The following is a 19285-nucleotide window of genomic DNA, read 5'->3' as shown; positions in this document are numbered from 1 at the left end:
TTTATTTCAAATCGCTTTCAGGTGCTGGAACTCAGGTGCTGGAACTCAGCTGAGGCGAGTGAAGAGGCAGTCTTTATTTATTTATTTATTTATTTATAAGATCATTTGAAAGGCAGAGTTAGAGGGAGACACACCTGCACAAATCTCTCTCCCTGTCTCTCCCTCTCTCTCCCTCTCTCTCTCTCTCTTCCTCTTCCTCTCCCCCTCTCTCTTTTGTCTCTCTCTTTCTCTGTCTCCCTCTCTCTTTTCCATCTACCGATTCATTCCCCAGACGGCTGCAACAGCTGGGGCTGGGCCAAGCCAAAGCCAAGGACCAGGACTCCATCCAGGTCTCCCACGTGGGTGCAGGGGCCCAAGCACCCGGGCCATCTTCTGCCGCTTTCCCAGGCTAGTTAGCAGGGATCTGGAGCGGACGTAGTGCAGCGGGGACTCGAACCTGCGTTCATGTTGGGCGGGCACAGCAGGTGCTAACTGGAAGCTCAGCACAAAAGCAGCAACCTTGATGAACCAGGAAGTCTGGGAGGAAGCCCGGGAGGAAGCCCAGCCGGCAACAGTGCAGGGCGGAATCCCCAGGGAGTGTCCCGGCAACCAAAAGGCAGGGCACCTCTCCAAAGACAATGCATGCTCTGAGCCTCCCGTGAGGCCACCCACAGGCCCAGTCCCCTGCTCCCCCGGGGGGGGGGGGGGGGCTCGCCCTTGACCCTGGACTAATTGGAGCACTCTGTGCTGCACTCGCAGTACAGTTTACGTTTGATAGTATTGTTTGATACTTTAAAACTACTTTGCATTTGAAAAAAACTTAGTAAGGTGGTTTCCTGGCCTATCATGTGTCTTATTCTGCTGCATGTTCTCTGTATGTTCAAGCATGTACAAGCATGTGTATCTCTGCTGTACTGGGTGAAACCTTCTGGAGGTGTGACCTATCCTTGGATCTGTCAATCACTGCTAGAAGCCTGCCGAGGTCTCCAGACACAATAGTGGATTGGACAGGGTGTGAATAGGCAGGCAGCTGGTTAAGCCTACCTGAGCTGCAGTCCTGGCAAGCCCCACAATAGGGTGCTATCTGTCAGTCAGACATGCCCACCTTCCCAAGATGCCCCTGGGCCTGACGGGGAACCAAGGAGGGGAGACGGCGGGATCTCCTTAAACTGCGTGGAGGTGCCGTGAAATTCCCAGACGGCTTCCCCCATGCTAAGGCACCGCCCCTGCCTCATAAAAGAGGCTGAGAATAATAATAATAATAACAACAACAACAACAGAGGCCCCTTTCACCACGGAGCACGGGTAAGGGGTGCTATTCATGTGCTTTCTCCAGCCTACTCAGGTGGGTGTTTCTCTGTGTGTGTGTATGGGAGGGCACACTCCCGGGTGACCCTGTTTTCTCCCTCACTGCTACATAAATCTTGTTTTCACTTGTGTTCCCTACAATATCCCTGCTTAGAATTCTTCTCTCTGTGTGGACAAGAATCTAATTAGAAATCAGGATGCTCTGAGCCTCTGTTTTCCAGCGTTTGCCGCACACATTTTGATGCTGTTGTTAGATGCATATCCATTAAGGAATGTTGGATCTTCTTTGAGAATTTACCCCTCTTCATCTCTGATAATCTCCCTCGTGCCGAGGTCTGCTTTTTGTCTGTTTTGAAAAGATGTATTCGGGCCTGTGCTGTGTGCAGTGGGTTAAGCTGCTGTCGGCAGTGCCGGCATCCCTTATGGCCACCAGTTCGAGTCCCAGCTGATCCACGTCTGATCCAGCTCCCTGCTAATGTGCCTGGGAAAGCAGCGGAAGATGGTCCAAGTGCTTGGGCCCCTGCACCCATGTAGGAGCCCAAGATAGCATTCCAGGCTCCTGGCTTTTGCCTGGCCCAGCCCTGGCCATTGTCGCCATTTGGGGAGTGAACCAGAGGATGAAAGATCTCTCTCTCTCTGTTACTCTACTTTTCAAAATGAATAAAATGAAAGTTTTTTTTTTAATGGCTACAACAGGGGGCCGGGCCAAGCCAAAGCCAGGAACCAGCACCCAGTGCATTAGCAGGGAGTTGGATTGGAAGCGGAACAGCTGGGACTTGAACTGGTGCTTTGATTATGGGACGCTGGCACGGCGGGTGGCAGCTTGATGAACTGTGCCAGAACGCGGGTCCCTGCTCTGTCTGAAATAGAGGCGTTGCAGCTTTTTTTTTTTTTTGGGGGGGGGTGCTAGTATGCTGCATCTTTCTCCATCCCTTTGTAATCTGTGTCTCTCTCAAGCCTTATTGGGTGATGTAAGCTCTTTTATACACAGGCATCCGTGTCATGATTTGACTGCAATCAGGAGGGCCTTCCCGAGAGCTGAGCCAATGCAGGTGCCATGCCCTTGAACCTCCCAGGCTCTGGGATAAGCCTTTTCTCTTTAGCTGCCTCTGGTATTCTGTTGTAATAACACAAGGCTGGCCCAGCACACCTGATACACCTTTTGCAATTGTCTCACAGTTCTCAGATATTCTGTATTTTTCTTTGTGGCTTAAGTTTCTTCAGGCTTACGGATTCCTCCCTCGGTTGTGTCCAGTCTGCTGGTGAGTCCATCATTCGTTCTGTTAGTGCTTCAGTTCTCTAGCATTTCCGCTGTTTGTTTCCGTCTCTGCTGGTATTTCCAATCTGTGGTTGTGTATTGTCGGTTTTTCTCATTGGAACTCTCAGCATATCAATCATTATGATTTTAAATTCTTGGGAGGTGGGGCACATCTAGGGAAGATCTTCATAGGCGACTCTTAAAGGAGAAGTAGGGACCTGCCAGGTGGACTGATAGGACGCCGAGCAGGATGGATGGTTTTTACGAAAGAGAACGACGTGCTCACAGAAACTGCAGCACAACCAGCAGCGTGGGGAAGACGCCTACACGTGTCCTCCTACCTAAGTGAAGGATCCTGTAAGGTACTGACACCAAATGGTTAAGATACAGGACCAGCAATTATGGGCGAAACCTAGGTGAGCTGGTTTAGGCAGTATCTCTGTATCCTTCAATCTTCCAAGAAACTGGTTGATCATTTTGTCCTAGGATTCCCAAAGATAACTGATTCTGACTTCACAATCCCAAATGCTCTGACAACTGAGGGTTCAAATGATATTTCACTAAACTGCAAACCAAGATTTCCCCTGAGTTGAGGCTGTTGCGCTGATCTGTGCAAGGCAAGCTGAATTTGACAGCTCTTGTTCCAGCATGATGTCAGCGCCAATACACGCTGCGGTCCACTCACGCACCGCCACCCTCCCCATCACCACGCACTGGACCCTCCAGAACTGGGAGCTACACAAACCTTCCTGTCTCTAAAGGCAGCTGCCTCTGGTATTTCACCGTAGTCGGGAGTCCCTAATACAATCACCGGAGCTCAGACCTGCCGAGTTCCACCTTGCACCTTTGACGAGCCTCGGCTTGCCGACCCTCACTCCGCCTAACCTCACGCTGTCCCGGGTCCCACACCGAGTGCTTCCCCACCACGGTCCTCTGAACTTCAGCTGCCCGTCCCACCTGTTCCTCTGCATGTCCTCCGGAAAGCCTCGAAGCGCTCACTGCTTTATGAATGACAGACGGAGCGGTGCTGGGCCCACGGCAGGGCCACACGGACAGACGTCCACAGAGGTGTGCGCACAGCCTTCAGGGAAAGTGTGCGTCGACTCTCACACCGTTGCCAACCCCGGGGAAGTCAAGTGCTTCCTTAAATCACGACATACGCATTTCAGCTCTGTGCAATTAGCAACTTCTAATATGTGGTACTGTCGCTAATTATTGGAGACGCACAACTTAGCACTTTGCCATGCCACGCACTTACTCTGCAATCATTTTAGTCATGTACATTTTACACGTATAATTACATGATAATAATGTGGTTCCTAGTGCACCAATGTAACATAAATGTAGGAAGTGACTTCTGTCCACCGATTCATTAAATTCACTGAAGCATCTAGCAGGGCAGTTAAAATTACTGATAGTAAATATCAATCTTCTTTGATTTCTTAGTTTTTCTTTTTTTTTTTTTTGATGTTGTATGAATAAGTCATAAGAAATAAAAAGTTCAGATTTTTTTATGTTGACAAAAATTAAATATAACTATTTCAGTGTTTTAAAATGGCCTCTATTTGAGTTTCTTTTCAAATCTCTGGAAACACATCTCCACCAAAGAAGAGGGGCTACGTGGACTTGCTAGTGCAGCACACACGCCGGCGTATGCAGAGGGAGGAACAGGGAAGGGCTTCGCTCTTGCCACTCTCGGCCAGGTCGGCACTGGGGTCTGGCCTGCACGCACCGTGTTGGAGCAGCACGAAGCTGCGTCACGCGTCCCTTTGGGAATGCGGGAGGAAGGCGGGGCGTCCGTCCCCCTTCTCCGGTTGCTCCTGCTTCCTTCTGGTCAGAGGGGGCGCCGTCGGCTTAGCGCTCGGCTGGCTGCACGCGGCGGCTTGAAGAGTCTTGTCTTTGATAACATTGGCCTCCATGTCGGAACTCGAGGGCATGGTCTCCCATCTGCCGAGGAGCGCTTTCAAGTCTTCAATCCTGGTGTCCCAGAACGGAGACTGCTTTATCCTCTTCTTGAGGCCTTTAAGAGGTGACAAATCTTCCTGCGACCTCTGGGGCACGGAGGGGAGCCACTCTGGAGGCTCGGCTAGCAGGTGCCTTTGGCATATAAAAGTAGGATTTCTTGGTGGCGTCCAGGACGTGCTGTATCTCTTCATATTTATGCAAGTGGCTGACCTTAGTCTATAAAAGAAACGAGATACATGATTTTTTGGTTTGTTTTTTGCCATTGATGTACCTACTTTGTAGTCCTAGTACATGGTTATAGTATAAGCCATATTTTTCCCTTTTGGTGAGTTTGTCCTGCTGTTAGACTTCCAAGAGACTGAAGTATTCATCTCTAGTCCTGAGTTCTCAGCACTACTTCAGTGCTGTCTTTCCAGGTGCCTAGAAGACGTGGGATTTTTTTAGAAATTCTATTTTTCAATCACAGAATTTCAACCACATTTTAATTAAGCTTTCACATGCTGAGATAATTACAGACTTACACACATTTGGAAGAAACAATCCAGACAGATCCCGTGTGCCCTTTGCCGAGTTTCTCCCGAATGTGACATCCTGGAAAACCACAGTGCGTTATCATAATCAGGATGTGACGCTGACGTGGCCGAGACACAGAGGAATGCCCTCTCGGTGCCCTTTTATGGAGCCTACTTCCCTCTTTCTCTGTCCGCTCCCCTGAACTCCTAGCAACATTAATCTGTGATCCAATTAAAAATTTTATCTCAAAAATGTATTAATGGAACTGGACAGTGTGTAACCTTCCGGGGTCACCATTTTTCAGCAAGATTCTCTGGTGATTCATCCAGGTTGTTTTGCGTATCAGTAGTTCATTCTGCAATAGTGCTGAGTGGCAATCCCTGGGATGGCTGTCTGAACACACAGCTTAATGATTCATTCATGGAAGGTCATATGACTGTTTCCAGTCTATGCCTAGTACAAACAGAGTGACACTGATACTTGTTTACAGGCTTCCGTGTGAGCTGGAGTCTTCATTTCCCTGGGAATGAGTAGCAGCAATTGCTGGGTAATACAGTAGTTACATATTTAGGTTTTGAAACATTTTTGTTTACTTCCATCATATTTTAAAGGTAGACAAGGAGAGGGAGAAGGGAGAAGAGAGAGGGAGAGAAAGGGAGAAAGGAAGAAAGAGAGTAAGAGAGAGAGAGAGAGAAAATCTTCATTCTGTTGGTTCACCCTCCAAATGTTCACAACAGCCAGGGACCCAATTTCTTCTTCTTCTTTTTTTTTTTTTTTTAAATTTTTTGACAGGCAGAGTGGACAGTGAGAGAGAGACAGAGAGAAAGGTCTTCCTTTACAGTTGGTTCACCCTCCAATGGCCGCCGCGGCTGGCACACCGCGCTGATCCGATGGCAGGAGCCAGGTACTTACCCTGGTCTCCCATGGGGTGCAGGGCCCAAGCACTTGGGCCATCCTCCACTGCACTCCCTGGCCACAGCAGAGAGCTGGCCTGGAAGAGGGGCAACCGGGACAGAATCCAGCGCCCCGACTGGGACTAGAACCCGGTGTGCCGGCGCCGCAAGGTGGAGGATTAGCCTAGTGAGCCGCGGCCCAAGGGACCCAATTTCTTGAGACATAACCTGCTGCCCCCCAGGGCGTGTACTGGCAAGACGCTGGAATCAGAAGCAGAGCTGCGACCCAAACCAAGCACTCTGATGTGGGATGCAGGCATCCCAACAGTATCTTAGCCACTGTGCCAAATGCCTGCTCCCGTATTCAGCTTTCTAAGAAACTGCCAAACTGTTTTTCCAGAGAGGCTAATCCATTCCACATTCTCACCAGCCATACGTAAGTGATTCAATTTCTCCGCAGCCTCACTGACATCTGGCGCTGTTGCTGGTTTTTATTTTAGCTTGACAATGCGCAGTGCTCTCTCATTGCGTATTTAATTTGCATTCCTCTAACTGAGCATCTTTTAACGTGGTACGCAGCGTCAGTATCTGCTGTATGGTGAAGTGTCTCTTAATGTCTTTTGCTCATTTTCTAAAGTGAAATGTTTTCTTCATGTAGAATTTTGAGAGTTCCTTCGCCTCACTCTTACTTATGTAGTTTGCCAGTACTTTCTCTTATTTTCCAGTTTGCGTTTTATATACTTCTCAGAATCTTTTACCAGAGAAAATGTTTTTTATTTGGTAAAGTCCAATTTATCGATTCTTTTTTAATGAATCAGGCTTTTGGAGCCAAGCCTAAGAGCTTTATTGTGCATTATTAAGACCATGATCCATTTTGAACTTGTGTCGTATAAGATGTGAGTTCAAGTCACATCTACTTTTCGGCCTGTGGAGGTCCAACTGTCCCAGCACCACCTTTCCTGCACTGACTGGCTTTGGCATTCTTGTCAAAATCAGTTGCACATGCTGTGCGTGGGTCTGTTTCCGGGTTCTCGGTCCCCTGGTCAGTGTCTCTCCTCCAGTGCTACACTGCCTGTGTGTGCAGCTGTGTAACAGGAGCTGAAATCAAATCACGTAAGTGAATCCTCCCTCCTTATCCTTCTTTTTCAAATTGTTTTTTTGTGATTTAAACATCTTTGCATACACAATTTAAAATCATCTTGTCTATTTTTACCAATTCTTGCTCTTATTTGGTGGGGACTGTGTGGAACTTGTGTACCAGTTTGGGAAGAACTGAATCCTTTTTGTGCTGAGTCTCCCAATCCGTGAACATCCTGTGTTCTCCATTCGCTTAGCTTCCGGATTTCTCTTATTCACGCTGTGTAGTGTTCAACATACAAGCCCTGTGCGTATCTGTAAACTGATAACTACGTATCTCATTTTTTGAGATGGGTCTATATTTGTCCACATGCTCATGGCTTATTTACAGCAGTACTGCTAACCCCAAAGCCTAGCAGAACTTGTCAGTTCTGAATCTTTTTTTTTTCTTTTTGAAATTCCTTTGGATTTTCTACCTAGAAAATAACCTATTTTGTGAATAGAGACTATTTTATTTCTTCCTTTCTGACCTGTTGCTTTATCCCCCCTTATTATTACCTCATTACAGTGGGTAGAACTTCAAGCATAATGCTGAAGGGGGTGATGAGATTGGATCTTATCAAGTTGAGTAGGTTTCCTTCTATTCCTAATTTTTTTCTGAAATTTTTTTGTCATAGATAATTGTCAAATTTTGTGAAATGCTTTTTCTGTGCCACATACTATGATCGTGTGGGTTCCGTCTTCTGCCTGCTCACGTAGGGGATCACACTGATTTCTGAATGCTGTGACAGCCTTGAGTTCTGCAACAGACCCTGTTTGGTCAGGGTATATAATTCTTCTTACTAGTATTGAATTATACTTGCTAATACTTTGTTAAGGATTTTTAAATCTGATTTATGGGGGATCTTATTCTGTTATTCTCCCCCACCCCTTCCTATTTTTATGGTTTTGTCTTTGGTTTTGGTTATCGGGACAACAGTAGTTTCATAACATGAACTCTTATGTTTTCTGGGAGAAACTGTGTAGAATTTGTGTTAATTAAATGATTCACAAAATTCTGTGAATATGGGCCAAGAGATTTCTTTTGGGGGGGTTAAAATTATGAGTTTGGGAGTGAGACAGCAGCTGAATTAGATGCGCCAGCCATGGATTCCCAAAGAGACAGCTACCGGATAGCTGTTCATAAACCAAAGGACCTTCACAGGGGCTCAGGGAGCCAGGTGGAATACCAGGGTGCCTGGCTTCGGTCTGGTGATACAAAGATGCCTTGAAGAAAGCAGAAAGCAAAGAACTGTCTGTTCAGTCCTCTCCTAAAACCAAGCAGCACAGCATGGACAGAGATGCCTCCCACTTGAGCAGGGAGACGGAATTATGCTCAGATCTTAGAGCTACAAAAACTCAATCCCAGCTCTAGACAGAGGCCTCTGTCCCCCGGCCACTGGCACACACAGATCCTCCTCCCCCAGATGGCCGAGGGAGTACTTCCACCGCCTTTCCCCCAACTGTAGGCAGCACAGTGAGGACAGGGCAGGAAAAGGAGCCCAGGACTTTCCTTAGAGCTTAGTACCAATGGCACTGTGGGGAGCCCCCCAGCACCACGCAGGGCTGAAAGGCCTTAGTGCCCAGGCCACCGCTCCCAGACAGAACCTGTAGCCCTGCCCAGCAGCAGGTGGAGACCTGTCCCGCCATGGGATGGACTTAGACTTTGGCTGCCTTACTACCAGCTGTGGCATGGGCCTGGTGTGCCCGTCCCACTGCCCCAGTACACACACGGTACAGGTCCCTGGGTTGTGAGACTCAGGTGTGACCCAGTTCAGCGTCATCCTGGGTGGCCAAGGAGCCGTCTTCACCGGCCTCTTTGGACCTTGGGCAGCACAGCGAGGAGCAGAAGTCCTCCACTAGAGGGTAGGGCAGGAAGGAAGCACAGGACTGTGTCTTATAGCTGTCAGACTGGTAACCTCACACTGGGCAGGTCTCAGTGCTTCCATCTCCAGTCCAGTGCCTATGGGCGGAGCTTCTACATGCCCTGGTACAGGTGGGGACACAGGGCACTAGTTGATCAGACTTCTATGCAGCGAGTATCACCTATGACTGGGCAGGGCAGGCGTGGGCCATTTGTCCACCTCAGTAGCAGAAAGCACTGCGGCTGGTGCACTGTGGGCTCTTAGTGCAATTTATCTGATCATTGGTGATCATCCAACTGCACACACCATTCCATCCCAAACCCCAGACAACACAAAACAGAGAGAGTGACTGTCCACCCATGGGATGGAAATGAAAACGGATGGCACGTCACACTGCACAGGAGCCTGGAGCCGGTCCCTCTGCAGTAAGGCCTAGAAGCCTGTGGAGTCTGATCACAGGCCAGTAACTTCACGTGAGGCACTGGGGCCTGCCTCGACCAGATGGAGGCTCGCAGGCAGGGGCTGTCATTTCGGGAGCTCCCTTTGTTCATTCTGGACAACCCAGCAACCGCGGACTTGGGACCGAGCTGTGCTCGGGTAGGCTCTAGGCCCAGCACAGTGACGGCGCACAGCGCACGTGTCAGATGCGGACTTAGAGTGGCGTCCGTGCTGAAACAGAAGGGTCCACGTGCTCGGAGAGGAACAGCAGACTGCTCAGAATTCCAGGAAGACAGGCACAAACACGGCGCTGTGAGGAAGACCGGACTGAACAGCGACCCTTCGGTGCAGACGATGCTGTAAGTCACGCACCAGGAACCTGCAGGGATCCACGACTTACCTAATGGACAAAGAGGGCCCCCAGAAGCCACAGCACAGCACCTGGCACCTGGTAACTTGGGTGGAGAATTCAACACCGCTATTTCAAACTCACCGGGCTCCAAGGCAACACAGAGAAACGATTCAATACTCCAACAGAGAGACAACAGAGATTGAACTGATTTTTAAAAATCAAATATCTGGATTGAAAAGCACACTAAGTAAAATGTAAAAGTTGAGAGAAGGCATTAATAGCAGACAATTCTGATATTTCTGCTCTTCTTCAGGCTGAAGAAATAAATAGCGAGCTCAAGGTCACTATTGTGTTGAAGAAACACACAGGAGGGCAAAAGAATGATGAGTGAAGAAAGCTGACGGGAACTTCACTCTCGAGGTCATTGAAAGAGAAATATTTGAGCTGCTGGGGTTCAAGAAGGGCTTGGCAATTGCAGAGGGGTATAGCCCTTAACTTAGGGCCCGTGTGTGGCACAGCAGGTTGAGCCACCACCTGCGATGCCGGCATCTCGTACGAGGGCAGGCTGAGCCCAGGCTGCTCAGTGTCTGGTGCAGCTCCCTGGTAATGCACCCGGGGAAGCAGCAGAAGACGAGCCACGTATTTGGGCCCTGCCACCCCTGAGGGAGACCGGGATGGAGTTCGTGGCCTCTGGTTTCAGCCTGGCCCAGCCATGTCCATTGGGGAGTGGACCAGCAGATGGTAGATCTCTTTTTTTTTTTCCTCTCTCTCTCTCTCTCTACAACTCTGCCTTTCAAAGAAATAAATCTTAAAGACAGAGAATTCATTTTAAAGAGAATAATAATAGAAACTTTCTGAACCTAGAGAAAGATACAACAGGAAGATCAAAGGTCACCAGTTAGATTCACTTCAACCAGACCTAACCAAAGACATTATAATAAAGTTCCACAAAGTTAAAAATGAAAAGAGGATTTTCAAAGTAGCAAGAGAAAATGAATAACGTATAAGGGTGTCCTAACTCACTTGATAGATACGTCTCAGAAGAAACCTTACAGGCCAGAAGAGAGAGGTCTCAGGCTTCACAGCGCTGAAGGCAGCAAACTTTCAATCAAGAAGACTGCGCCTGGCAAGCTGTCCTTCAGATATGATGGCAATAAAGACCTTCCCCGAAATAGACAAGCTGAGGGGCTCGTCACCAGCAGACCTGCCCTGTGGGAAATGCCAAAGAGGGTTCTTCAAAGAGAGAGAGAGGGGGGGGGGGGCTGCTGAGCCCAGTGGAGATAATCCGGTGTGAGGCTCACTGGTGAGGGTGATACACAGGCTCAGAATGCTTTTGACACAAACCGCTCCTAGCTTCAGTATGAAGGCCAAAACATTGAAAAATAATAGCCACATTGAGATGTTAAGAGATAGATAATGCAGCAAGATACAAAATAGAACATAAAACATTTGAAATGCTAACAGGAATGGAGTGCAAGTAGAGCTGTTTTATTAGTATTTTAGATGAATTATTTATCGTGGCGGGGCAGGAAGAGAAAGCTCCCACCCACCGACTCACTCCCCAGATGGCTGCAGTGGCCAGGTCTGGGCCAGCCACCACTGGGAGCTGGAAAGCCCACCCAGGCCTCCCGGGCGGGTGGCAGAAACTCAGTTACTTGGGCTATCACTGCTGCATTCTTCCTGCTTTAGAAGGAAGCTGGAACTGGAGCTAGAGCTGAAAATTAAACCCAGACTTTGTGATGGGGGGGGTGCGGGTGCCCTAACTGGCATCTTAACCGCTAGCCCACACGTCTACCTCATCAGTACTTTTAAAAAATTACTTATTTATTTGAAAGGCAGAGTGACAGGGAGAGAGGGAGATATAGAGATAGAGATGGATCTTCCATCCTCTGGTTTACTCTAGGTTTCCAGTGACACTAGTTGGGGGAGTGTTCCTTATAACCTAGTGGGGACAAGGTCCATTGCTACCTCCCTAGCACAGGTTTTGGGATGTCTCATTACACTTCCTGAAAGCAGACGTCTAGATCCCTCACTTTGCTTCTGCTTACGGGGTGGGAGTGGGACCTGTTTCTTTGTGGTGTTGGGATGCAGCAGAATGATTACTGTCTAAAGCTGTTCTATCTTGGAAGGCTGTCACTTTCCTGGTATTTTGCTGATCTGGCTCAGGCTTTTGTTGGAATTTGTGTGCCCACTGGTGTTTCTAGGTCGTGGGCTCTTTCACCTCCAAGTCGTACACAGATGAGGGAAAAAGACAACCCAGGTGACTCACCACTAAGTTGTTCCCAGGGTCTCTTAGTCCCACCTTGTTGGCCTTCTTTTCTCCACCTTTTGGAGTTATCCTGTTTGTTTTGTAAGTAATGAACAGGATCTTGTTAGCAAATTCGGATATTAAGTCCTTCCGTACGGTAATGTGGCAAGCTTAGATCACATGCACCGGTCTCTCCTGAGTCCAAGCTGGGAGTCATGTTCAAAATGACTCAGCAGAGGCGTGAGCTCATTCTGCACGTCTCCTTGCACTCCGCGAGCAGGTACTACAGTAATGGTCCGTAGAGAGCCGAGCCAGTCAGACGGCAGAGGTATAAAGAGGAAACGCAGCCGTGAAGAAGGAAGTCGTAAGGGCAAGAACGGCAGCTCACTCATGTTTCAGTAGGCAGCGGGGACACCTGCTGGAATGGTCTCTCTTGCTCCTTTGCTCCTTTTTAGTATTCCCATGTCTGTCTACGGTAGATTCTCTGAGGGTTACCTTCTCTGAGAACTGTCTAGATACACAAGGGCAGGGCTTCCAACAGCCGTGTTTGCAAATACGTGACCTCTATGCCCTGGCCTGGCTCCAATCAGGTTGTCTTTCCCTGTAATTTAGAATTAGGAATGAGAGATACTGAATCAGTCTTGTAAGTGAGACTGCTGTAGGATGCAGCTTTGTGATCTAAGGGACGTGACAACTTCTCTGCAGAGAAAGGAAGAACAGAGATGGAGGACTAGGGGGTCCTTAGATTTTCTCTCTCCACTTCCAGTGCTCTCCTGAAGCCTGGCTGAATTCCTTCAGCCCCTGTTTCCATGAGTAACCTTGTATAGGCCTTCCTCCCTACCCTTACCTTGCACTTTTTGATTAAGCTAGTTTCAGCTGGTTTCTTTTGGTTGTAAACAAACAGATCTTAACTGACATAATCAATTATTTGTCTATGCCTTTAGGCTCAGGCCAATCCACACTGAGTACATTTCTGGGTTTAAAGCATAGAAAGAATTACTTATGAAAGTAACAGATACAAATAAGGTCTTGTCCTACTTGTCCCCCAGGCCCCTTGCCTAACTCCATGATTTCTTCGCGGTCTCTCTGCCTAGGTCTACTGTATCTTGTTATGAGTCTCCAGATTTGAGAATTTTCTGGCCCATGATCTTGTCTGCCTGGGCCTACACTGTCCATCCGTTTCTCTCCTGCTGATGACCTTTGAGACTTAACTGCCTCTCCCCAGCAGGACAGCTACCCCACTCCATAGAAATTGTCAACAACTGCCTCGTTTTATAATTGCATTGATGCTGCTTATTATACAACGAGGAAATAACCATCAATAAATATTCAAGAAAAAAAACCATGAAGAGGAATATCTTCCTCTACCAATACCTTAGTTATTCAGAGGAAATTGTTGTTAGGGATGTGTGCTTCTAGAGTTTTTCCTAGGTATATATGTGTTTGTGTTGATAATAAGCAGATATACCAAATGAAACTGTTCTGTGCCTGTTTTCATTTGCTTATATATTTCAAGCATCAATCCAGGCTAATTAATACACATGGTGTTTAATAGCTACATATCTCATTTAATGGATATATTATAATTTATTTAGGCAACCTTATATTGTTGAACATTTAGGTTATTCTCTTCTTATTTTGACTGTTACAATAAAAGAATAATGAAATGAACATAACTCTACAAGAATGTTTCGGCCTTTATCTAGGTTTTCTTTTTTTTAACTTATGATCAGTTTCCAACAGTGGATTTTCTTAGTCACAATGAATATATGATTGTAAGGGTTTTTATTTATAATATTGGATTGCCTTCCAGAAACTGTACTAGTTTATATTCCCACAATCATTTAATAAATTCTTCCACGGACAAGTAAAAGTACATGGCGTTTCATCATTGTTTTAATTTGTACTCTAGATTTAAGTGAGACTGACTTTTTATAATATTTATTTTATTTATCTGAAAGGCAAAGTGACTAAGAGTGAGGGACAGAGAGAGAGAGGCCAAAGCCCACTGGGACTCCATCCAGGTCACCCACATGGGTGGCAGGGACCCAAAGACTTAGTTCGTTTTCCTCTGCTTTCCCAGACACAGTAGCAGGGAGCTGCACCAGGCTCGGAGCAGCCAGGACTTGCACCGGCACTCCAGCAGGGGATGCCACAGCTGCAAGCGCAGCTTAACCTGCTGTATAACCTGTCCCAAGAGCAAACGTCTCCACATGTTCAGTGACCACGGTTTTCCTTTGTGACTTCTTATTCATAGCCTTTGGCCATTCTCCTTTAAAAATATTCACAACTGGAAGTACTCTTTGTATATTAAGAAGACTGGATCTGTTTCTCACCTGTATGGTAAAGGTAAGTGGCAAAGCATAATGACGGAGTTCAGAACTCTGGAGTCAGAATGTCTAGCTGGGTTCAAATCCAGGTTCTTCTACCTTGTGTGACTATGGACAACTTACGCAACTTTCATATTTCTATTTCCTCATGTGTCAAATGTAAGATGCACAAGTCAGTCCTCAGTATCTATGAATTCTACATCCATGAATTCAACCAACTGTGGATCCAAAATTCATGTAGATCTGTGGTTGGCTGAATTCACTGATGTAGAAACCACAGACACCGAAGAATGGCTGTGTAAACAGTGTAACACAGAAAGTACTTATTATATGTATTTACTTGTTGCTATCTTCACTTTTATCTATATTGGTTTCTTTTTGTCTTTAAAGATGGTTTTTTTATTTTTAAAAGAAATCTGGTTTCACTTTTTCTGCTTTCCTATGAGGATCAATAAACTTAAGTCCTTAAGTTAATTATTTCTAATTTTTGCTGCCCCTAGGATTATTAGGTTTAAAAACACCTGCAATATTTTAAGTGAGATGATCACATTTTATTGGTGCCGACTTTATTCACAGATTCAAATGAATGAGTCGTTCCATACAAGTAACCAATCAAACAAGGGCTGATCATGCGCTTCTTCACACGTCCCGTGTTTTCTTAGGGCCTTGGTCCCTTGGTCAGATGGGGTATAGCTGACACCATTTTTAAGAGCCTACACTTGTTTTTCAGGATACTGAATCAGTAAGTCCGTTTCCTTATAACAATGTCTTAAAGAGCTAAGGATGAAAACACGCTGTTGACTTACTGATGTTGGGTTGGGATGTTGGGTCCTGGGTTGAGGAGCTGTTTTAACTGAGGAGGTGGCACAGTTCTAGTGCTTTCCACGACGGGGAGCAGATACTGCAGTGTTTCTTGACTTTGAGCTATTCTCTTGTCCCTGTAGGATCCTTTTTCATCATCAGTCCAATTTGTGTCAGTCTTCTTGCTTGGGAGAGATGTGCAATGTTTCATTCTGTTTTTCAAGTTGTGACGCAGGTCTGAGGAGCAACCGTAAAGATATGTGTAGGTATACGTGCACTGTATTCATTCAACAATTATTTATAATGCATTATTGTATGCTAAGGGTTTACGCTGAAATTTCTTGCCCATCTGAACTTTACACTTTAATGACAGTGGACAGAAAATAAACAAGTAAACTGTGAAGCTTACAATATAAAATAAAGCAATCGAGGGGAACAGAGAATTCTTAGGTGAACTGATCTCTGTTTTTAGGACGGAGTTAGGAGGAGGCTTCCCTGTGAAGCGGACACATCACAGGAGTTAGGGAGTGAGCCAAGCAGGTATCAGAGGAGATGTCATTACAGGTAGGAGGGACAGTAAAGGCAAGTAGGTGCACAGTGGTGTGTGCGAGACAAGATGGGCTTAGTGGCTGCAGCAGAATGAACTAAGGAGAAAGCTATGTGAGTTCAGTCAGGTAACCTGGGACTCAGCTCATATAGGGCCCACAGGCTACTGTAAGAACTTTAATTTTTACGGAGTGTATAATGGCGAAACATTGGAAGGCTTTGAGTGGAGGACTGTCACAGATTTGTTTTACAAGTATCATATGGGACCCTGAGTTGAGAAGAGATTGAAGAGGGGCAAGGGTAGACAATCAGGGAGACATCTTGAAGGGTTGAAATAACCTGGAAGTGAGGATGGTGACCTTGGCTTGAAGAATGGAAATTCTAGGGAGAGGGAAGGTCTCGGATATATTGTGGGATTTTCTAAGGTATTAGATGTGAGGTAGAAGGGAGGAATCAATGGTAGATCCAAACTTCCTGACTTCTGAATGAGATAGGGGAAGACTATGAGAGGATTAGGTTAGAAAAATTTATTTTTCATTAGATGATGTGAAGTGTTTTATTATTTGTTAATTATGACACTAGATAAAATAACACTTTTAAAAAGTATTTATTCTATCCCATACCTATTAGGATAGCTGCTATCCAAAATTCAAAAACAGAAACATACCCCAAACCCAAACCCCCCCAAAAAAAAAATTTCAACAAAACAAAACAAAGCAGCAACAACAAAAAACAACCAGAAAATCACATGTGTTTATGAGACTGTAAAATGGCATAGTCTCTGTGGAAAATAGTATGGTAGTTCCTTTAAAAATTCAAAATAGAATTACCACATGATTCCAAGTGGCTTTCAGTAATTCCACTTCTGGTTATAGGAACTGAAAGAACTGAAAGCGGGGGTCTCAGGGAGACAGGTGTACAGCCGTGCTCACCGCGGGGGTCTCAAGGAGACAGGTGTACAGCCGTGCTCACCGCGGGGGTCTCAAGGAGACAGGTGTACAGCCGTGCTCACCGCGGGGGTTTCAAGGAGACAGGTGTACAGCCGTGCTCACAGCGGGGGTCTCAAGGAGACAGGTGTACAGCTGTGCTCACAGCAACACCAGACACAGTAGCTGTAAGGTGGAAGCAACCCAAGTGTCATCTACAGATGGAGACACAAAATGGGGTCAAGCCGCAGAGTGGGCTGGTACTTACGCCTACATAGGAAATAAATTACTGACACATGCCCTACCACAGGTGCACCTTGAGGATATGATATTATATGAAATAAGCCCAATGAGAAAAAAAAAAACCAAATACGATATTTGTTTTCCAAATATCTGACTCCATTTATATAAAGTACCTAGAAGAGACAAAGTCACAGACACAAAAGCAGAGGACCGTTTCCAGCAGCTGGAGGAAGTGAAGGGCTACTGAATGGGCATGGAGTTTGTTGTAGAAGCAGAAAAGTTCTGGGGACTGTTTGCACAACACTGTGAATGTACTTAATACTTAAAAATAATGACAATGGCATATTTTGTGTTATGTAATTTTATCACAAGTTTTCTTTTTTTATTGGACAGGCAGAGTGGACAGTGAGAGAGAAAGACAGAGAGAAAGGTCTTCCTTTTTCCATTGGTTCACCCCCCAATGGCCACTGCAGTTGGCACACTGTGCTGATCTGAAGCCAGGAGCCAGGTGCTTCTCCTGGTCTCCCATGGGGTGCAGGGCCCAAGCACTTGGGCCATCCTCCACTGCACTCCCGGGCCACAGCAGAGAGCTGGCCTGGAAGAGGGGCAACCGGGACAGAATCCGGTGCCCCGACCAGGACTAGAACCCGGGGTGCCAGCGCCACAGGTGGAGGATTAGCCTATTAAGCTGTGGCACTGGCCAATTTTACCACAATTTAAAAAAAAATAATAAAATCAAGAAGAAAAAGGGGTAAAAGCTCTAAGAAAAGCCTGAAGGAAGGCCCACTGTCAGATATTTAAAGGGTATGGCAGAACTGTTTACAGTTACAGTTCCTGAATTGGCATGTGGAGAGCACAAGAAAAGGTAGACTACGTGTAGAATAACAGCAAGAAACCACGTGCGTTGTTAAAGAAAGTAGTTACTTAGAGGTGTATACTGAACTACTTACGGGCACAACAATGTGACGTGTGGGATCTGCTTTAAACACTTCCGGGAAGATAGTGGTAGGGATACAGATGAACAAGAATAGCAGGGTGATAGGGTGGGTGATGAGCATCTGTGTTTCATGGTTCTAATCTCTCCACTCGTGTTTACATTTGAACATCTTTACAGTTTTTTGCTTATTTGTTTTAGTGGAGTTGTCCATTCTTAAAAGGAGAGTACACAGGTGACTAAAGCACTCACCGAATTCAACTGAACCTGGAAGACACCGCAGTCCGGAAGTGTGTATGATTATAATATCTAGCAATGCGGGCAAATGAAGTGAATTTATCCCCAACTTTGCGACAACCATTCCCAGGCCACTCAGCCAACACTAACTGGATGTTTATTATGTATCTGGCACTATGTTAGCATTGGTAAACAGACAAGAAAAGCCAAGTCCTTGCCATCAGTATTCCACGAGTTAGGCCTAGAGAGAAAAAAGTGAAGTACTAGACTCTGTTCCTACAGAGATAAGTCAGAGCACTCATTACAGGACCACAGAAGAGAAACCTCAAGCCACACCTATATGGTGGGGGAGGTGGGTATTGGCAAGGAAATTTCCAAATTCTTGTATAATTAAGCTAAGTTTTGATGAATGGGAACAAGTCAGCTAAATGAAAAAGAAGGGAGGCCGGCGCTGTGGCGTAGCGGGTAAAGCCACCGCCTGCAGCACTGGCATCCCATATGGGTGCTGGTTCTAGTCTTGGCTGCTCCACTTCCGATCCAGCTCTCTGCTTTGGCCTGGGAAAGCAGTGGAAGATGGCCCAAGTGCTTGGGCCTCTGCACCTGTGTGGGAGACCTGGAAAAAGCTCCTGGCTCCTGGTTTCGGATCAGTGCAGCTCCAGCCATTGCAGCCAACTGGGGAGAGAACCAGTGGATGGAAATAACTCTCTCTCTCTCTGCCTCTCCTTCTCTTTCTGCGTAACTCTGACTTTCAAATAAATATATCTTTTTTATTTTATTTTATTTTTTTTGACAGGCAGAGTGGACAGTGAGAGAGAAAGACAGAGAGAAAGGTCTTCCTTTTTCCGTTGGTTCACCCCCCAATGGCCACTGCAGTCGGCGCACCGCGCTGATCTGATGGCAGGAGCCAGGTGCTTCTCCTGGTCTCCCATGGGGTGCAGGGCCCAAGCACTTGGGCCATCCTCCACTGCCTTCTCAGGCCACAGCAGAGAGCTGGACTGGAAGAGGAGCAAACAGGACAGAATCCGGCGCCCCGACCAGGACTAGAACCTGGGGTGCCGGTGCCGCAGGTGGAGGATTAGCCTATTGAGCCACGGCGCTGGCCCAAATAAATCACATTTGGGAACTCAAAAATACAGTTGAAAGTGACTAGAATGTCAGGTAAGTGTGAACAATTAGAGGCCTTGTTTGCAGTAATAACACTTTTGAGTGACTGAGACAGGAATGAATCATGACTCGTAGATGGTTAGTGAATGTGTTTTGAACTGAACAGCTGGAGGGCCATTGGAGATTTTATGCAGGGAAATGAAATAATCAGCTCTGCACTTTTCAGAGA

The 19285-nt window shown here is 46.5% G+C and overlaps 1 protein-coding gene across 20 annotated transcripts in view; it reads right to left on the bottom strand.

The window, feature by feature from the left end:
• Window positions 1–3978: 3978 nt before the first annotated feature.
• AGBL3 (AGBL carboxypeptidase 3) overlaps window positions 3979–19285 on the bottom strand; it is a 91563-nt gene continuing 76256 nt past the window's right edge. For 18 of the 20 annotated variants that reach the window (XM_008258136.4, XM_051848979.2, XM_051848975.2 and 15 more), the window contains 2 exons: window positions 15072–15303; window positions 3979–4726 (listed from right to left, as the gene is read on the bottom strand). In XM_008258136.4, the coding sequence (XP_008256358.3) occupies window positions 4303–4726; window positions 15072–15303 (656 nt within the window). In that variant the 3' untranslated portion in view covers window positions 3979–4302. Of the gene's footprint in view, window positions 4727–15071; window positions 15304–16584; window positions 16725–18036; window positions 18194–19285 lie in introns of those variants that run through there. The other 2 variants (XR_011387475.1, XM_070071330.1) reach the window with 2 other exon arrangements.

This window comes from Oryctolagus cuniculus, chromosome 3, assembly GCF_964237555.1.
Source record: "Oryctolagus cuniculus chromosome 3, mOryCun1.1, whole genome shotgun sequence".
In the NCBI taxonomy this organism is placed as follows: domain Eukaryota; kingdom Metazoa; phylum Chordata; class Mammalia; order Lagomorpha; family Leporidae; genus Oryctolagus; species Oryctolagus cuniculus.
The sequence above is the reverse complement of the archived record's forward strand: the minus strand, read 5'-3'. Positions and strand labels throughout refer to the sequence as shown.